Raw genomic sequence first — 18,484 nt, 5'->3', positions numbered from 1 at the left:
AGTGCATCTGAAAAACTGATAGAATGACTAAGTGAAAATATTTGTGGGATAAAAAAGTTAACTTTTAATAAACACTAGGTTTTTATAACATGATAATACTGTACTTTCACAGGATCATTTACATTTAGTTGAATAACTAAGATTACATATAGGACCTCTTTAAACAAAGCCAGGTTTGATGGCTAGCAAATCTCTGTGCTCTTAATATTACAAACATTTATTTATTTACAACCATCATACATAACCCGCCAGTACCTTTTATTTACTCTCTTATTCTGACCCTAGAAGCTTTTATCCATTCCATACAATTAAAGACTGTATGATGACTGTACAAATGCCAGTATGATAAATAATTTACATTTTAAAGCAATAATAAATGTGTTACTCCCTGGGGTTAGATAATGCAAGTAAGCGAAAGGAGAATTCAACCTTCCATCCAATAAAACCAAGCACAGCACTTCAATCAATTTGTGTGCAGAGACAGTTGCTGTACAGTTTAAGTTAATGCACCTCGATCATTAACAGCAACATAAAATAACAGAAAATGTGAATTTATAAGCAAACACCAAAATGTATCTCATTACCAGTCTCTATGTATTTGCAGTGCTTGTAAAATAACACATTGTGAGAAACACACAAAAATGTTTTCCAAAATCAAATATTTTCTGTGATGACTTTCCATTTTGACAAACTACGTATATAAGCATCTATACACAAAGGTTTTTCCATTATGCCTTCAAATAGACCTAATTGTGAACCTTGATGGATATTAAGAGGTCTCTCCTAGAATTGGACATTTCAGCTTGACTTTCTTATACCAGTATCTGTGCATTTGATTTCCCACCTATCCATATTGGCTGAGATCACTGCATGCAATCTCACTTGTGTTCTAGAGTTTTATTTAAAATAAAGGCAATGTAGGAGTAGGAGTGACATCACCCCTGTTTCATGATGGCTGAAAAAAAGGGATCGCACAACTTTTAAGACATATATAACCTACAGGGTCAATCAGCGCTCCATTGTCCATATTTGACAGAGTTACTCGTTTTTGTGGATTTACCTTTTACCATATAAAAGTATAAAGACTTACTTGTGCTTTCTTGTCAAGTGGCTTTGAAGTCGGTGGCAAGATCTGATTGTCTCTGGACAGCTTCTGTACAAAATCTATGCGTCTGAAGTCTTCCTTCCCTTGTAGTTTGCACATGACCCCAGCCTTCAGGGTAGGAGAGAGAGCAAATAAATACTTAAATCCACAATCCCAGGACATGGCAGGTTTACTTAAGACTCATAATATATTCCTCAGTGATATAACAGAAAACAAGTCCCACGTAACGTTAAGCCAAGTGGGTGCTCTATAGCTTTGAAAACAAACCAAAATCACAATCTACTATGTGTGCAACTGATATACACTGACTATTTGCTTGTTCCTCTCCACCTATTTCCTGTTGCATGAGGGAATTGTAACAAGAGGTTGAAAACCCATGGGAAAGACTGGCCAGGAAAAACTACGATTATGGATGAAGTGATTTAGGCTCGTCATTCCTAAAAATAACATTGTAGCACCTCCTTTTCATCTACTTCAGTTCTTGGCCCTGACCACAAAACAAGTTGTCAAGTTTAGCGATTACAGGGAACTGTTGTTGAATGAGCTAAAAGTACAGGATATATTTGCCGCACTGGTGTTTGTTTGCAATGATCTTATGAAAGCTTGGAAACCTGACTGTAAATTAAAGACTGAGTTCACCTTTAGTAAAAGAAAACAATAAATGCACATGATTTTACAAGGGGAAGAAAAATTTCATTTATTATTTTTTTTTACAGTGCAGCCTACAAAGCATTGTAACTTGGTCAGTGGATTATGGGTGCAATGCCAGACTCCTGCAAACACTGCTGACAGCATTTTGCCTGTACCTGCATAGAGGCAAACAGTTACTCAGCTGCAGAAAGTGTCCGTGAACTACAGGGGCGCTAATCAGTGCCGTCGTAGCTCATTGAGAACTACAAGCCATCTGCTGTGGTGTCTGACAGGACTTTGAGTTAATTCATTCACAGATCCCTGTGAAATAATGGTGTGACTGTGCGAAAGGAGTCCCACACAGCCCCACCGATTTTAAAATGTGATGGCAGCTGCAGGAAGAAGAACCCCCTGAAGAACCGCCTGTTTTTACAGGGAAGGGTGGGTGAAGGTGGTGGGTGCTGATCACGTTACACCCTAAATATGGGTGTAATATGTAACATATTGAGAAGGTGAATTTAGCCTTTACCACTTGCTGACAGCCCACCATAGATATACTGCGCCAGGGTGGCCGCTTTGTGCCAAATCATGTATCTAGTACGTGATCCAACACTTCCAGGTCTAGGGCGCACGTGGCCGCAGGCTTGCTCCCGCTGTGAAGCAGGGCCACCGATCCATGACTTTCACTAGTACAAGCACCTTCCCCACAGTAAGAAAACACTAGCTAGGCACACAGTTAACCCTTTGATCGCCCCTGATGTTAACCCCTTCCCAGCCAGTGTCATTAGTACAGTGCATATTTTTTACCACTGATCACTGTATTAGTGTCACTGGTCCCCAAAAAGTGTCAGTTAGTGCCCAATTTGTCCACTGCAATATCGCAGTCCTGCTATTAGTCGCCGATCGATGCCATTACTAGTAAAAAAAAAAAAAGTTATAAATAAAAATATCCCATAGTTTGGAGACAGTATAACTTTTGCGCAAGCCAATCAATATAGGCTTATTAGGATTTTTTTTTAACAAAGATATGTAACAGAATACATATTTACCTAAATTGATGAGGAAATTTGTTTTTTTCACCATTTCTTTTATTGAATATGTTTTATAGCAGAAAGTCAAAAATATATTTTTTTTTCCCAAAAAAATGTTTATAGAGCAAAAAATTCTATATAAAAAAATCAGTACCTTGATTTCTCCTTTCGCCCCCTCATTAACATGGCAATAATATTTTAAGCTAAAGCCTTTTCATTATATAACTTTTTTTTATATCTATGTAATGCAAGCAGATCATAGCTAATGGGGGGAGTCGTCAGGGTGTTTAACATCAGGGACGATCAAAGGGTTAACTGCCTTGCCAGTGTTTTACTGTACTGCGGGAGGTGCTTTTTCTATGGGAAGAGATGGAATTTATTCCCTTTACAGGGACACAAATTCCATCCCTTCCCTCCCATCAGAATGGCAATCTGCCTTGTTTACATAGGCAGGTCACAGTTCTGTGTCTTTTCATCATGATCAGTGGGTGCTGGCAGACACTGAGTCCATAGTACCTGCAGATTGGCTCCCACTGTGTGTAATCACTGCAGGAGTGAGCCATCGGTGGCATGCATGTGTGCCCCCTACCCAGTAGTGTTGGATAAAGTAAATATATGTGATTTGGTGCACAGATGCCACCCTGTAGCAGTAAAACTGCTATAGGGCAAACAGGAAGTGGTTAAAGAGGAATTAAACTGCGGGAGCAGTGCTCAAAAAGAGTGGGCAGAGGGATAATTAGTTGCCAGTATTACCTGTGGTTTCACTGCAGCTGATCTTTCCCCATTACTGGCATACCAAACATTGTTCTGCACTACAATGGAACCTTGGTTAACAATTAACGTGGTTAACAAGTGTTTTGAAAGGCGAGCAACTTTTTAAAAACAATTCTGACTCGGTTTGCGAGTGTTGTCTCGCACAATGATCAGAATGCAACCTGATGGGTTGTGCAGTACCACATTTGGCCAGAGGTGCGGGGTGCCGGTGACACTCGGAATGGTTCGGAGCCATTTGGAAATACTCTGAATCACTCAGAAATACTCCATTCCCGAGTGTTTGCGAGCCTTTCCAAGTTCAGCCAAGCTATCCCCGAGGCTCTCCGGCACCCGCCCAACTCTGGCCACATGTGGTATACCATGCAATAGAAGTCAATGCGGATCGAATTATCTTAGTTTCCATTGACTTCTATGGGGAAACTCACTTTGATATGCGAGTGCTTTGGATTACAAGCATTCTCCTGGAACAGATTATGCTCGTGATCCAAGGTTCTACTGTATGTCTCTTCTGTGTGAGCAGCCATCTTGGTAGAGGCAGGACTTTCCTTCCTCATGTCAAAGCCACCAACATGGCGAACAGCATAATAGTGACTCCATCAAATCTCACTCCCAATATTGAGACTAGTAAATCAGAGGCAGCTGTGCCTTCGATCTCCCACTGCAGATGTACAGCTATGAGACAGTATACACAGGAGTGCCTAGGATCACTCACATACCAGGAAGTGCACATATATATTTCAGGAGGCATTCCAGAAAAGGGGCAGTTTTTTATGTGGTATTGGTTAGCCACAACTAACATTTCCTGATGTCCCCTATATCACAGCAGATCTTAATTTTTTGAGTTCAGCTCCACTTCAAGATATAGAAAGTTCCCCAACAATGGCCTATGTTAATAAGTTTTCTTTAAGTTAGCAATGCTAAAACAAGATTGTGTTCACTGGACAGCACTATCTCTCCTCATCTCTATAACATAAAGTACATAATTGGCACTCAGACCAATGACAAATAAAACCTTATAGATTGCTATTGGCAACAGCTCCAATTCTGTACCTATTATTACAAATGTAAAAAAAGCAAGCATGCATGGTTGTCTTAATTGATGGTAGAGATTCTGTTTCGTCTTTCAAGCATAACAGAAGTTAGCACTGCCCTGACATTTAATCAGATGGCCTCTTCTCTGTGCTTAGCTTCTAGCCCCTTGTGATTCCTCTCTGGCTAATTGAGAAGGCACTTGTCAGTACAGGCACATTTAGACATCATGGAAAAAAGGTATGATTTTTATGTTTTCTTCCATTTTCTTTGCCGTTTTGGCCACTTACTGCTTGTGTGTCAAGACATTTACTAGCTGTAGGTCATACATTGCCTTTAGTATTACCTTTTAAAATAGTTAATTAAACTATCGGTAAGCCATGCTATCCAATTCGATTTAGATTTACTGCATTAAACAAGGAGTAAAAATGAAAAATTCTGAAATATAGTAAGAGCACAAATTGGCTCAAGAAAAAAACAGAGAAGTATATTTGTCAATTAACAAATAAAAGTAACCTTTTAGGAATGCTGATGGGGCAAACATTCAGATTAGAAATATTTATTATATTCATTATGCTAAATATCAATATGGATAGCAGACAAAATGTTACTAAGATGGGAAGTCATTATGATGTTTGAATTGTTCTGAAATTCTCATAAACCAGCACTTCCCTGTAACAAAAAGGCACTATGTTTGAGAAAGAAGTTAGGAAACCATTTCCATTCATACAATGGCTTATCAAAACATGATCTATACAATAATGTGTACACACCATGTGAACAATTTCCGGAAATTTCCCTTCTGAATTACTAATTTCCCAAAACTTAAAAGGAAAGTCTAACCAAAATCGATATCTTGGAAGTGGTAGACAGCTGAGATATCGTTCAAGTGAATCCCAAAGCCGACATTGCTTTTATCATAACACGTCAGATTGTGGTTAAACTCATCATAAATCAGACTCTGATTTCATGCAATGTCTAGGACAAGTGGGAGGGTACTGTGTTGCGCTAAACATCACTTCAAATGTATCCGCACGAGCCATAAAGAACCACATATCCCATCAATCTTTGGAATTGTAGTTGGGGTATTGTGTGGTTCTTTGGGAGGTGTTTGGGGAGTTTTACTTTCCTCTGTAACCACCCCTATAGCCTCAAAAAGCTGGGCAAACCTAGGCAGACCCAGATGGGCAGAGCTGAGCAGGGGAATCAGGAAAAAATAATTTTAAAAGACATGCCCACTGTTGGGATCCCACTGATGTGATTCCATTGGCACAAATAGTTCAGAAATTACACTGAGGTGTAGAGGGGATCGGTAGCCATGGAGAACATACAGATGGGTAAGATGTCTAGTCCTTTGCACAGGAAATAAGAATAGAAAAGCATTTGAGTGTGGACTTTGAGAGATGATATCTGAAGAATGAAGCAGATAAGCATGGATCAGAGGGCACAGAATCAAAAAATTAGGATAACAGAAAAGAAAGCAGGATAACAGAAATTCAACTTTTCCTAGATATCAACTTTACTGTTACTAAACCCGCAACAGCAAAAATCAGCCTGTATATGCAGTAAAGCATGCTTGTTATATTCACTATGGAACCTAAGGGGTTAAACCTGTGCATTGTGTAAAAAGGCTGTTTGAACCTGTCTTTTTTGATCCTCCCCTTCTTCCACTGTCCCCAATCCATCTCCTGATAGTACAGAGGCTTGGGGGAACTCAGCACATGCTCAGTTTGTTGTGTATTGCTAGAGAGTTTTTTTGGGGAGGGTGCATGTGATTATCACAGGGCCAATCAGCACTGTCCAGAAAGAGGGTCGGGTGTTATGCAGCCTCATTGGACAGTCAATGAGTAGAATAAAAACTCCTCCTCTCAACTTTAACCAGTGGTCAGCCAGACACAGATAGAAGTCATAAGACTGCTATATACTGCTGATGAGAAAAGGTATTTAGCAGTTTGTATTTACTAAAATAAATGCATTTCCATGTTCTATGTACTGTGGGAGACCAAATATAGTAAATGCAGGGTCCTGGGTTTATTAACACTTTAAGTGAGATTTCCTTGAAACACCTGTCTCCTGAGCTGGCCCAGGGTGATGGTAGGCACACAAGTTGCCCAACTTGGCACACCAGTAGGTGGTAAGGTGGACCACAGCTGGATTCTTGCCTATTCTAGTCACCTGGCCATACTGATAAAAAGCCAAAGGAAGAAGACTTGGTACATATTACAGACCAATTACTCCCCACCAAAGTGTGTAAAATATACTGCAACAAACTGAACCCCAGTCCTCTCACACCAGGTTTCCTATAAGAAATTGAGCATTTTCCATGAAGGCTATGAGAAAACATCAAGATCTGGAGTAGTATTGGCTTAAAGAATAAGCAAAGAATATGTAAACCCAACATTTCATATTCCTGATATGTGCCTGTTGTACTGTGTACATGTATAAAAAAAAAAGTATCCTGTTCTGTTTGTATTGCTTCCTTTGTGTGAAATCCCTGGTGTTCCTGCCAGTCACTCAGTTTTCTGAATACAAAAACTGACCACACTAGGCACAAGGACACAGCATGGGCAGTTCTCTAGCTGTGCTGGTAACCCAACCTGCTCTCTTCCAATAATCACATTTGCTGTCCCCGCACAGCCATCTACCGGATAGCTCAGTGCACTGTTGCTTCTCCTCCCCCAGCTATTATCACCTTTATAAAAAAGGGGAAACAAGGTATTATATATTACCTCTTGACGAAGCAGGGGATACCACAATAAGCACGAGGCATGCTTGGCTAGTCTTTTACTCCCATTTCCCTAATCTCTATACTGACTCCAAGTAGTTTTGTTTAGATTGTTTGGTCTCCACCTGGGCTGTTTTACTGTCACATATTTGATAAACTAGTCTTTATTTAATATTTATATAGTCTTACTTAATTCTTAACAATATTTTACACGACAAAAACGTTTATTATTATTAGCATCCACGTACATTAACATTTGCTTATGTGCTCTAGGCCAGTGGAGATTTATAAACTGAGAGCAAAACAACCTTGTCAAAAACATCTGCGGGTTGGGCTAGACTAGATAACCAGCATCAGAAAGCGATAGACTTGCTACACAATGAAATGTAAGGGATTAAGGTGTACTCTTGAATTATTCACAAGGAACATGCAGCTCGCATGTAATAATCATGGTTCTGAGACCTTGTTAGAGAACACTTCAGTTATATAACAGAGTTTATGCAAGAGCCAACAAGTACATTTAAATTGGTTTCTGTAAAACAGTTCAAAATAATACTTGCAAATTGCCAATTCTGTTACATACTTATATTAGAAAGGAATGTCCTACAAACATCTTAATTCATGTCCAGTAATCTCGCAAGAGAATAAGGGAATATCACTTTTAAAGCCTCTATACTGAAAATGGCAACTAACGCAGAACAAACTGTACAGTAAAGCTACATAACAGATATCTTAGCACCTGCTTGAATATGATATACATACTGAAAGGTGGTCCCCTAGTGCACATACTAGGGGAGATTTATTAAAACTGGAGAATCTGTTGCAGCTGTGCATGGTAGCCAATGAGCTTCTAACTCCAACTTGTACAATTAAAGCAGACCTTCAGTCATTTTTTCAACTTTCTATCTACTTTGGATAGTAAAACATTTTTTTTCTGCCAGTAAATACCATATAAAGCCTGCTTCCTGTTTCTTGTCTGGTCATTAGCCTAAGCTTATGGCATCATGCACAATTCTCTCTCTCACTCTCGTGAGAGTTTGCCAGGAAGGGAGGGGGGATGGGTCATAAGAGGACCAATAAGAGCTGCGGAGCTGCAGAACTGGAGGTGTGCCTCTGTGTAAATCCAGGAAGTGAATAGGCAGCAGCTTCAGCTGCCCACAGTTAAAATAGCTACAGCCAGACCTAGTGGAGGGAGATTTCTGCAGCATATTTGGTAAGTACAGGATTGCAGTATATATAAAATAATATGCAAAGTGGTTGGAGGGAAGCTCCAAAATGGCAAAGACGTTTTTGTTACAAATTATGAGCAGACTGCAGTTCCTCTTTAAGCATTGACAATAACACCAAGAAGCTGATTGGTTTCTATGCAGAGCTACACCAGATTTTCCATGCTACAGTTTTAGTAAGTCTCCCCCATTGTGTATATGAATGTTATTTACACTGCCTTTACTTACGTTAAAGTTTAAATTTGCTGGTTCCTTTTAAAAGGAGAATCTAGTTTCTTTAAAACTATTGATACTTTATGTATGCTTTGAATACATATGACATTCTGCAATTGAATGTAAAAAATATATTTCTATTTCAAACACCAGCTAGCCATGGAAACAGTACTCAGTTAATTACTGTTTTTCATTATGTCTGCAGAGAGCTTCATTAAAGGCCTCTTTAGAGACCTCTTTATGGAGATGCCCAAACTTCATCGATATTGGCATGTTGTGGTTACATGATAAAACTAGTGTTTTACAGCACATTACTGTAACAAACTGTATCGCATGCCACTTTATGCAGTGTTTGGTGGTGGCATTTTAGAAGGCCCCTGCAACACACATACAGTAGTTGCCCAAGACCAGTGCTGCAGCACACCACAACACATGCTGAGGTGCACTGTGTTAAAAAAGAAAGCAAAAAAAAAAAAATGCAGGGTGGTTTTTAGTCCATACATTAACAAGCTAAATACTGCATGTTAAGCATGTAGTAATGCACCACAACAGACTACAAAGGAATGAAGAGATCTTTAAAGAAGAAGTATAGCCAAAGCTCATTTGGATGTACTTCTCCTATGGAGCACAGGAGTGCAATTCGTTTTGTACTCCTGTGACCCGTTTTCAGCAGAGAACGGGCTAAAGTCCGCTTTCTGCTCACGTCACAGAAGTCAGTCCAGGCACCGCGTCGTCGTGACAGTAAAGTCTGCCAGGTGACTGGACTGACACCCAGCTCAGCGAGCTGCTGAGAGCCTGAGCCGGCCGCCCCACCCCTTCACAGCTCAGTGCTTCAATGAGTGAGGAGGGAGCAGAGCAGAGCAGAGAGCTGTGTATGACAGTCAGCAGCTCTCTACTTGGGGAGCTGTCAGAACCGAGCGATCGGCGGTGTTCGACCGCTCGGTTCTCAGGGTAGAGGCGCCAGGACAGATGCAGCATTGGACCCATGCTGCATCCACCTAGGTAAGTAAAATTCTGCAAAAACAAAACAAAATCCATACTTCTCTTTTAAGTAGAACTATGACCGCTCATTAAAATAAAAACAAAAACAATGTGCTGCAGCATTTAAATTGATAATAAACCTTGACATAAGCCCGCTGAAGTGACTAGCCTTAGGTGATATACAGTGATGAAGAAAATCCTTCCATAAAAGCTGTACATTTTTATCTGCTGCCCACAGTCTTTCAAAGTACACAGAACAGATTGTATGTCTCAGCTTCCAGGAGGCAGGGGGCAGGGATCTGACATCACACACACAGAGCTGAGTGTAACTGACACCTAAATGGAGGCAGGGACACTATACGAGTTTTAGTCAGAGTCTTCACTTGGAAATGCGATGACCCTAACTACCAAGACCGGAGTTGTGCCTTGGCCTAGTTGGTCATTATGCCTAAAAGAGGGCATACCCTGAATGAATATGTATGACATGTAAATAAAATAATGAAAGTATGGGGGAACGGGTGGGTGGGAACCCAGAAATGAGCCGATGAAGGATCTGATAGAGGAGGAGGAATCAAAGATTCTTTCAATTTCTCCAGCTTAGACATGCTATGCAGGTGCAGGTCCGCTCTCACAAAATGATACTTAATAAATCTACAATAGTTTCATTGCTGTCTAAGGGGGAGGCAAAGAAATGGTTAATATCACAGCTATATAGTGTACTTTACAATAATCTCCAAGAAATGGTGGATATACCAGCAAGAACACAATGGGAATGAGATTTGGAGACAGTATTGGGTGACCAATGGGAGGCAGAAGTGTGTGCAATGCTCAGGGTCGCCTCATCTTCTACACAAAAATGAACCCAATTATTCATCCTGCATAGGATGTATCATACACCAGAGAAGTTATTTAAATAGAAGCCTTAGAGATACCCCTTTATATCCTAGGTGTAATGGGGGCCCGGGTAACTTAATACATATGTTATGGAGATGCCCAAACTTCATTCAGGGGGGTTGTGTCTACTATTAACAGGGGGGTTATGTATACTATTATCTTTGGGATAGAGCTGTCATTGGAGCCAGGTAAATGTCTTCTGAGTATGACAGACGTAACTAGGATCCCTGAAAACACCCTTACATCAATAGTGAGCTTATAGCACGAAAATGGATGCCATCATATCATTTAACTCTAGCTGAATGGAAAATACAAATAAAAGAAACTATACTTAAAGAGGAATATATATTTTTACATAGAGGTTGTCCAGGGAAATTTGAGAAAGTGTAGAAGTGGTGGTCGGAAATCCAGGACTGAAAGATGGATCGGGAGTAGATGGATAGATTATGATAAAAATAGGAGATTATTGAGGAAGGGGCTTTGAGTCGGGGGTTTCTTGTGTTTGGTTTAGTTTGATGAATTTTGAAATTTATGACTGCTGTGATTATAATATGTACATGGGATGTTTGTGTATTCTGCAGTGTTTGAATATAAAACTAATAAAAGATGATCTGGTTTAAAAATAAAGAAAAAAAATGATTCAGTGACAAATGTTTATACATTTTATTGTATATTATATTGCATAGCAAACACACCTTTGTAGGGTAGTCAGTGATGCTTTTATCTTAACACAGTACAGATAAGTGGTATTAAAAACTAAAATACTGTATTGTATGTTTATAAAGAGAGTGCATAGAGACTGGTTTTAATAATTATACTTCCCAAGGATGATCAATGCAGAGTTTCTAATTTATGGAAAAAGGCTTCAGAAGACATTTACCCAGGAAAATGACTGTGATTGATCAATTGTTTGAAATCAATAGTGCTACCATCTAAAGTAGGCTGAGCACACATCAGCCTGGATCAGGAGGTGCAGGTTGTTATTGGGCTGAATGGGAGGATAATTCTTCCGATCTATACCAGCACTAATAAAGTCTACTGCTTGTAGACTAAGAGATTTCCTGCACTCAAGCTGGGGCAGTTAAGGAAATGCGGAGTAACTCTGTAGGTTTTAAATAAAGTAATTGCATGGTGTTTAAATGTTTAAACAATAAAGATGTAAAAAAATATATATATTTTTATAAACATGGTTTTGTGTTATATGTGGTGGCTTAAAAGTCACATACACCCATGATATATTTTTTCTAGGTTTAAATAATAAGGCTACTTAAAATAACACTGCTGATAAATGGGTCTCCTGTGAGCCAGTGTCTACTTTTGAGATGGAGATATCCCCATCAACACAGGCCCCAAAAGTTCTTTTTTTTAATAGCATACTTTACTTCTGTCCAGAATCACATGAACAGACCAGAAAACCAACAAGCATAGAGCAGAAAGGTTATCAGTCAAGCATCATTGTCTTAAGATTCCCAGACATGACAGGTATACAACTCCTGCAATTTTGGGAGGGTTAGATTGTTATGTCTAATGCCACGTACACACGACCAGACTTTGCGGCAGAAAAGGTCTGACAGTCTTCCCGACAGACTTTTGACGGCGTTTACGGCGGACTTCCGAATGAACGGACTTGCCCACAAAGTCCATTCGAAAGTCCGTTTGTTTTAAACGTGATGACGTACGACGGGACTAGAAAAGGAAGTTCAATAGCCAGTAGCCAATAGCTGCCCTTGCGTCGTATTTGGTCCGTCGAACCAGCATACAGACGAATGGTTTTCCCGATGGGAATTGAGTCAGTCGGACAGATTTAAAACATGTTCTATTTCTAGGCACATCTGATTTTTTTAAAGAAAAATTATCAGACTATCCCACACACGATCAAATCATTTCGTCGGACCTAGTCTGGCGGAAAGTCCAGTCGTGTATACGCGGCATAAGAGGTACTCAATAAATCTGTAAATGCACCTGCTTACCAATGGCATGTGCAAGGAAAAATGCTTTTGGGCACCTGGGTAATTTTGGCTTCCAGCCTAGTTTTTCCCCCAGAATTATGTATACATAAACATGCCTATATGTATTTCCAACTGCATGTCACGGCGGGATTAAGTTGGTAACTGGTTAATACTACCTAAATGCTATGAATGCAATCCGGACCAGGAATTAACATTAAACATTTTCTGACCGGAAGATCACTGTAGTTTTTGAAAGGATCCAAGGTTAGTTGAATCTTTGCAGATACCAGATTGCTGGCACAAGGAATTCAGCACATAAGGATTGACATATTAGGGCCAGTACTAACTACTATATATTTGTTAATAGTGGCACTATACATATACTGTTACAAGAAATGGGTACTAGGTTTTCACAGACATTGGAAGTTAGTGTTATACATGTAACACCACAAGAGACCTAAATTAATTTCAAGATATTCAAATATTGTCAGTATCTTTAATGTCACCTAAGAACACGCAGTTCAGTTCAGTAAACATCAAACTTTAGCCCCATATTTCTAATACACCTTAGACAATACATTTTAATAAGTGAGCCCTGCTCTAATGCGATTAACAACTTTTCTATTAGGGCAATTTTAAAAATTTTCATAAATGTGGTATAATCTGCATTTTTTGCTAAAAATTACTTCAACCACTTCCCGCCCGCCATATAATAGAATAACATGCGCAAAGTGGTTACGTTTTCCTGACTGAACGTCATGATGTCCAGCAGGTTAAGCCATGATCTCGTGCCCACAGGGCGGGCTGGACGATAATCTGGTGGTCTGACTCACTGCAACTCCTATCGTGTTAAAGAGCCTCTGATCACAGCATGTAACCAGGACGTGCCGGTAAACAGCTTACGTTGGGTCGTGCTGATAGGAGAGCCGATCGGCAGCTCTCCTGTCAGAGGGGGGTCTGCGCAGATTATCAGCTCATTGATTATCAGCTCAGCCCCCGTCAGAGGTGCACACTACATCTGCCAGTCACTGCCCATCAGCTGCCAGTCATTGCCCACCAAGGTGCCAGTCAGTGTACACCAAAGTGCTAGTCAGTGCCCATCAGTAACGTCTGTCACTGCCCTTCACAGATGCCAATCAGTGGCCATCAGTAATGACTGTCAGTATCTCATCATCAGTGTTGTCCATCAGTGCTGCCTATTAGTGCCCATCAGTGCTGCCTATTAGTGCCCATCAGTGCCGCCTTTCAGTACCGCTTATCAGTGCCGCTTATAAGTGCTGCCTATCAGTGCCCATCAATTCTACATATTAGTGCCTCCTCAGTGTCACCAAATCAGTGCAAACTCATCAGTGCCGCCTCATCAGTGCAGCCTCGTCAGTGCCTATCAGTGAAGGAGAAAATAATATTTTATAACAGAAACAGAGAAAAACTTTTTATTTTTTAGCTTGTTTAGAAAAAAAAAACCCAGAGGTGATCAATTATGACCAAAAAAAGCTCTATTTGTGGAAAGAAAATGATAAAAATGTAGTTTGAGTACAGTGTTGCATGACCACGCAATTGTTATTCAAAGTGTGACAGCGCTGAAAGCTGAAAATTGTCCTGAGCAGGAAGGGGAGAAAGTGTCATCTATTGAAGTGGTTAACCCCCCCAAACAATTACCATACATATTTTCTGAATTCATAGGCCCTGAAGAATAGTGTCAGTTTCAATTTTATATGTTGCACAATATTTGTTCAGCTGTTTATCAAACACATATTTTAAGGTAGTCATGTTTACATACACGGTCTACGTGTACATTGCATTTGGCTGTGTATTTTATTATAACTTTTTTTTAAAATATTTTTTTAATTTAACGTTATTGCTACCACAATGGAGCTAAAAAGACCCCTAGGTAATAGCATGGGCAGGTGGCAGGTCTCTAGGGGTTTATGGAGACATCAGGGGTCTATTGGACCTCCAATGTCTCCCCTGTCCTCGACTGCAGCTAATAAAGCACAGCTGGTGTTTGATTAGCTGCTCTCACAGCTACAGGAACCAAGAAAATAACAGCTCTGAAACGGAAGTGGCGTAATACACACTGCTTTCAGGGTTATTGGTTACAGAGGACATTGAGGATGTTCCCCGAGCTCCACCTACTCTCAATGTTGAGGTATTTTACTGCTGTCCCTGGAAGAGTGACAGCCATGAGCTTATTTTAACCCTTTGAATCCCTAAGGAAAAAGTAATCTGCAAGAAGGCAGAGCTATTGCTGCAGCAGAACACTGTACAATCAATATATCTCTGAGCATAATCTGCTTCCTACCAGTACGCTCACGTTTTCCAATAAATAACAACAGATAACCATCTCTACTTCATTGTACCATGAATTCACCTTCATAATAGACATTCGGAGTCACCTGAGGGCATGCATGGAGCACAAAAATACTGAGAATTATTCTCAGAGATTTACAATATGCAGAACGCAATACCAGTCTGCCATGTCCTATTTTTATAAGCTGAATGATTTATCTTACCCAGTTCCTAAAAAAACTATATTACAGTTATTAGCCCAAACTATTTATACATATAAGTATTAGGCAGGCAATGATGTAAAAAGGAGCATAAAGCTACCTAAGAACTGCAAAAAAAAAACAGGTTCAACGATCATTGGATCTGAAAATGAAGCAGTTCTACATTATGAGTGCTGCCTGTAACTCAAGGTTTTAATGCCATTGGATCAGCCAGACTGCTAGTCAACTAGCATTTTCATAAGGAGGACAGCAATGGAAGTCTACATACTTTCCTATGTATATGTTTCCTAATCTAGCAGCTATATTGCTTTCTGAGTCACTGACCTAGAACAAACATACAGCAAGTCGGGTTTTTTGAGTTTTTTTGTTTAATTTCCCTTCCCCTTTTTGTTTTCAGAGCATGTCATATTATATTTGACCATCTCATTAATTATATTAATCTAAAAATACAAAAATATATATTCCTAATCTTATGACATTTTCAAGAGAGGTCATTAAAGGCAGATGATGTGTTTCCCTTTAAACAGCCCAGACTTTACAGTTTTGTTCCACCTTAATAGAAAACAGGATTTAAAGAAACATTAACACCATTTTCAAAAGCAGCTTTCCCTTGTATACAAAAATTTGTACTAATATACATTGTCCTGAACGAGGAAAGACAGAAAACAATTTGTGCTGCTTTTTAACATTTATAAATGGTGGCTTGAACTTAAAGCCCCATTCCTGGCTAAAACAATTTGTAAACAGTGGGAGAACCCCATGCTGATAGTGTCCCTGTTGGGATCTGACCCTAGCACAGAAAGGCTTCAATGCTCAACTGTACGAAAACTTTAGTTCCTCCCTAAAGTAAATTTCCCTGCATTTTGTTAACAAATATACAGTATCTCTCACATCCCTCACATTTTTGTAAATATTTTATTATATCTTTTCGTGTGACAACACTGAAGAAATGACACTTTGCTACAATGTAAAGTAGTGAGTGTACAGCTTGTATAACAGTTTAAATTTGCTGTCCCCTCAAAATAAGTCAACACACAGCCATTAATGTCTAAACAAGGCAGCAAAAGTGAGTACATCCCTAAGTAAAAATTTCCAAATTGTGCCCAATTTTATCTCCCCATTTTCACTCCCCAGTGTCATGCAACTCTTTAGTGTTACAAGGTCTCGTGGGTGAATGGGGAGCAGGTGTATTAAATTTGGTGTTATCACTCTCACTCTCATACTGGTCACTGGCACCTCATGGCATGGCAAAGAACTCTCTGAGGATCTGAAAAAAGAATCGTTGCTCTACATAAAGATGGCCTAGGCTATAAGAAGATTGCCAAGACCCTGAAACGGAGCTGCAGCAGGTGGCCAATACCATACAGAGGTTTAACAGGCCAGGTTCCACTCAGAACAGGCCTTGCCATGGTCGACCAAAGAAGTTGAGTGCACGTGCTCGTCATCATATCAAGAGGTCGTCTTTGGGAAATAGACTTATGAGTGCTGTCAGCATTGCTGCAGAGGTTAACTGGGTCTGGGTGTGTGCGTGTGTGTGTGTGTGTGTGGGGGGGGGGGGGGGGTCAGCCTGTCAGTGCTCAAACCATATGCTGCACACTGCATCAAATTGGTCCACATGGCTGTCGTCCCAGAAGGAAACCTCTTCTAAATACGATGCACAAGAAAGCCCATAAACAGATTGCTGAAAACAAGCAGACTAAGGGCATGGATTACTGGAACCTGTGGTCTGATGAGAACCAGATAAACATATTTGGTTCAGATGGTGTAAAGCGTGTGTGGCAGCCAGGTGCGGAGTACAAAGCCAAGTGTGTCTTGCCTACAGTCAAGCATGGTGACGGGAGTGTCATAGTCTGGGGCTGCATGAGTGCTGCCGGCACTGGGCAGCTACAGTTCATTAAGGGAACCATGAATGCCAACATGTACTGTGACATACTGAAGCAGAGCATGATCCCCTCCCTTTGAGGACTGGGCCAACATAACGACTCCAAACACACCTCCAAGATGACCACTGTCTTGCTGAAGAAGCTGAGGATAAAGGCGATGGACTGGCCAAGCATGTCTCCAGACCTAAACCCTATTGAGCATCTGTCGGGCATTCTCAAATGGAAGGTGGAGGAGCGCAAGGTCTCTAACATCCACCAGCTCTGTGATGTCATCATGGAGGAGTGGAAGATGACTCCAGTGGCAACCTGTGAAGCTCTGGTGAATTCCATGCCCAACAGGGTTAAGAAAGTGCTGGATAACGGTGGCCACAAAAAATATTGACACTTTGGGGTGTACTCACTTTTGTTGCCAGCGGTTTAGACATTAATGGCTGTGTGTTGTGTTACTTAGAGGGGACAGCAAATTTACACCGTTATACAAGCTGTACACTCACTAATTTACATTGTAGCAAAGTGTAATTTCTTCAGTGTTGTCACGTGAAAAGCAATAATAAAATATTTACAAAAATGTGAGGGGTGTACTCACTTTTGTGAGATACTGTATTTGTTGTAGCTGAAAAAAAATCATTCTCCCAATATGAGATATGTCCCTTACTGCTACCATTTAGCAGCCCCTATGCACAAAGCTGAGATCTGTGAATATAGGGGTCAACTTTAGGTGGTGCAAGAAGCAATACTGATTTACATGATACAGTGATTTCAATCGAATAATAGCCAACTGAGAGACTTATCCTGCTACCATAAAAAAGTGCTTTATAATCCAATATAAAAGCAATTCATTCTATCTACTTTCAAAGAAAATATGCATTGTTCAGGCTCTATATGCGTGTGCAATGCTTGAGTTTGTTTTGGAGTGGTGTACATTTCCAGTGTAAATGATCACAGTGAAAAAGGGCAGCAAGTACAGCAGGATGCGAAGTCCAGGGACTAAAGGAAATATCCACAGCCAGGATACACTTACTGAACAAACACTATTTATGGTGAAGCACCGCACAGGAAATACTTTTTTCGTACAGAGTCATATTAAAGATGACCATGACTTTAGGATTAGGAAAGAAATACACTGACTGGAAAAAAAGTTATGTAGTTGGCACTTCTATACTCTCTTACCTCTCAACTTTCTGAGATGGGAAAAAGGGATACATTTAAGCAGAGCTGTATTTAGACATGATACTGCTTTAGGCACACCTGAATAACAAGCCTTGTATCATGCTGCTATTTTAGTAAAAATTGAGGCTAGAATATGCTGATGGAGGAAGCATGACGTCTGTTAATACACAAAGCTCCTTTTTTAGGAATCTATTTTGTTCGTTTAAAAAAAGGGATTACAAAAAACAAGCAGTTTAGCCCACGCAGGGGCATGTCACCTGGCTATTTAACGAAAAACGCAAAATAAAAAATATCAAAATACAACAGGGTGTCTGTGACTTATGTAAATAAGAGGATAATATTAGGAGTAAGAAAATAAAAATTA

At 40.0% G+C, this 18,484-nt stretch overlaps 1 protein-coding gene across 1 annotated transcript in view; it reads right to left on the bottom strand.

Annotated features, from left to right (window-relative positions):
• Window positions 1-18,484, bottom strand: part of RAPGEF5 (Rap guanine nucleotide exchange factor 5) — a 437,226-nt gene that overhangs the window by 144,272 nt on the left and 274,470 nt on the right. Inside the window, exon 9 of the mRNA XM_077491236.1 lies at window positions 1,091-1,213. Coding sequence (XP_077347362.1) covers window positions 1,091-1,213 — 123 coding nt within the window. The remainder of the gene's footprint in view (window positions 1-1,090; window positions 1,214-18,484) is intronic.

Source organism: Lithobates pipiens, unplaced genomic scaffold (genome assembly GCF_037356315.1).
Source record: "Lithobates pipiens isolate NorthernLeopardFrog02 unplaced genomic scaffold, aLitPip1_a1.2 Scaffold_19, whole genome shotgun sequence".
Lineage (NCBI taxonomy): Eukaryota > Metazoa > Chordata > Amphibia > Anura > Ranidae > Lithobates > Lithobates pipiens.
Note: the sequence above shows the minus strand (reverse complement) of the source record. Positions and strands in the feature narration are given on the sequence as shown.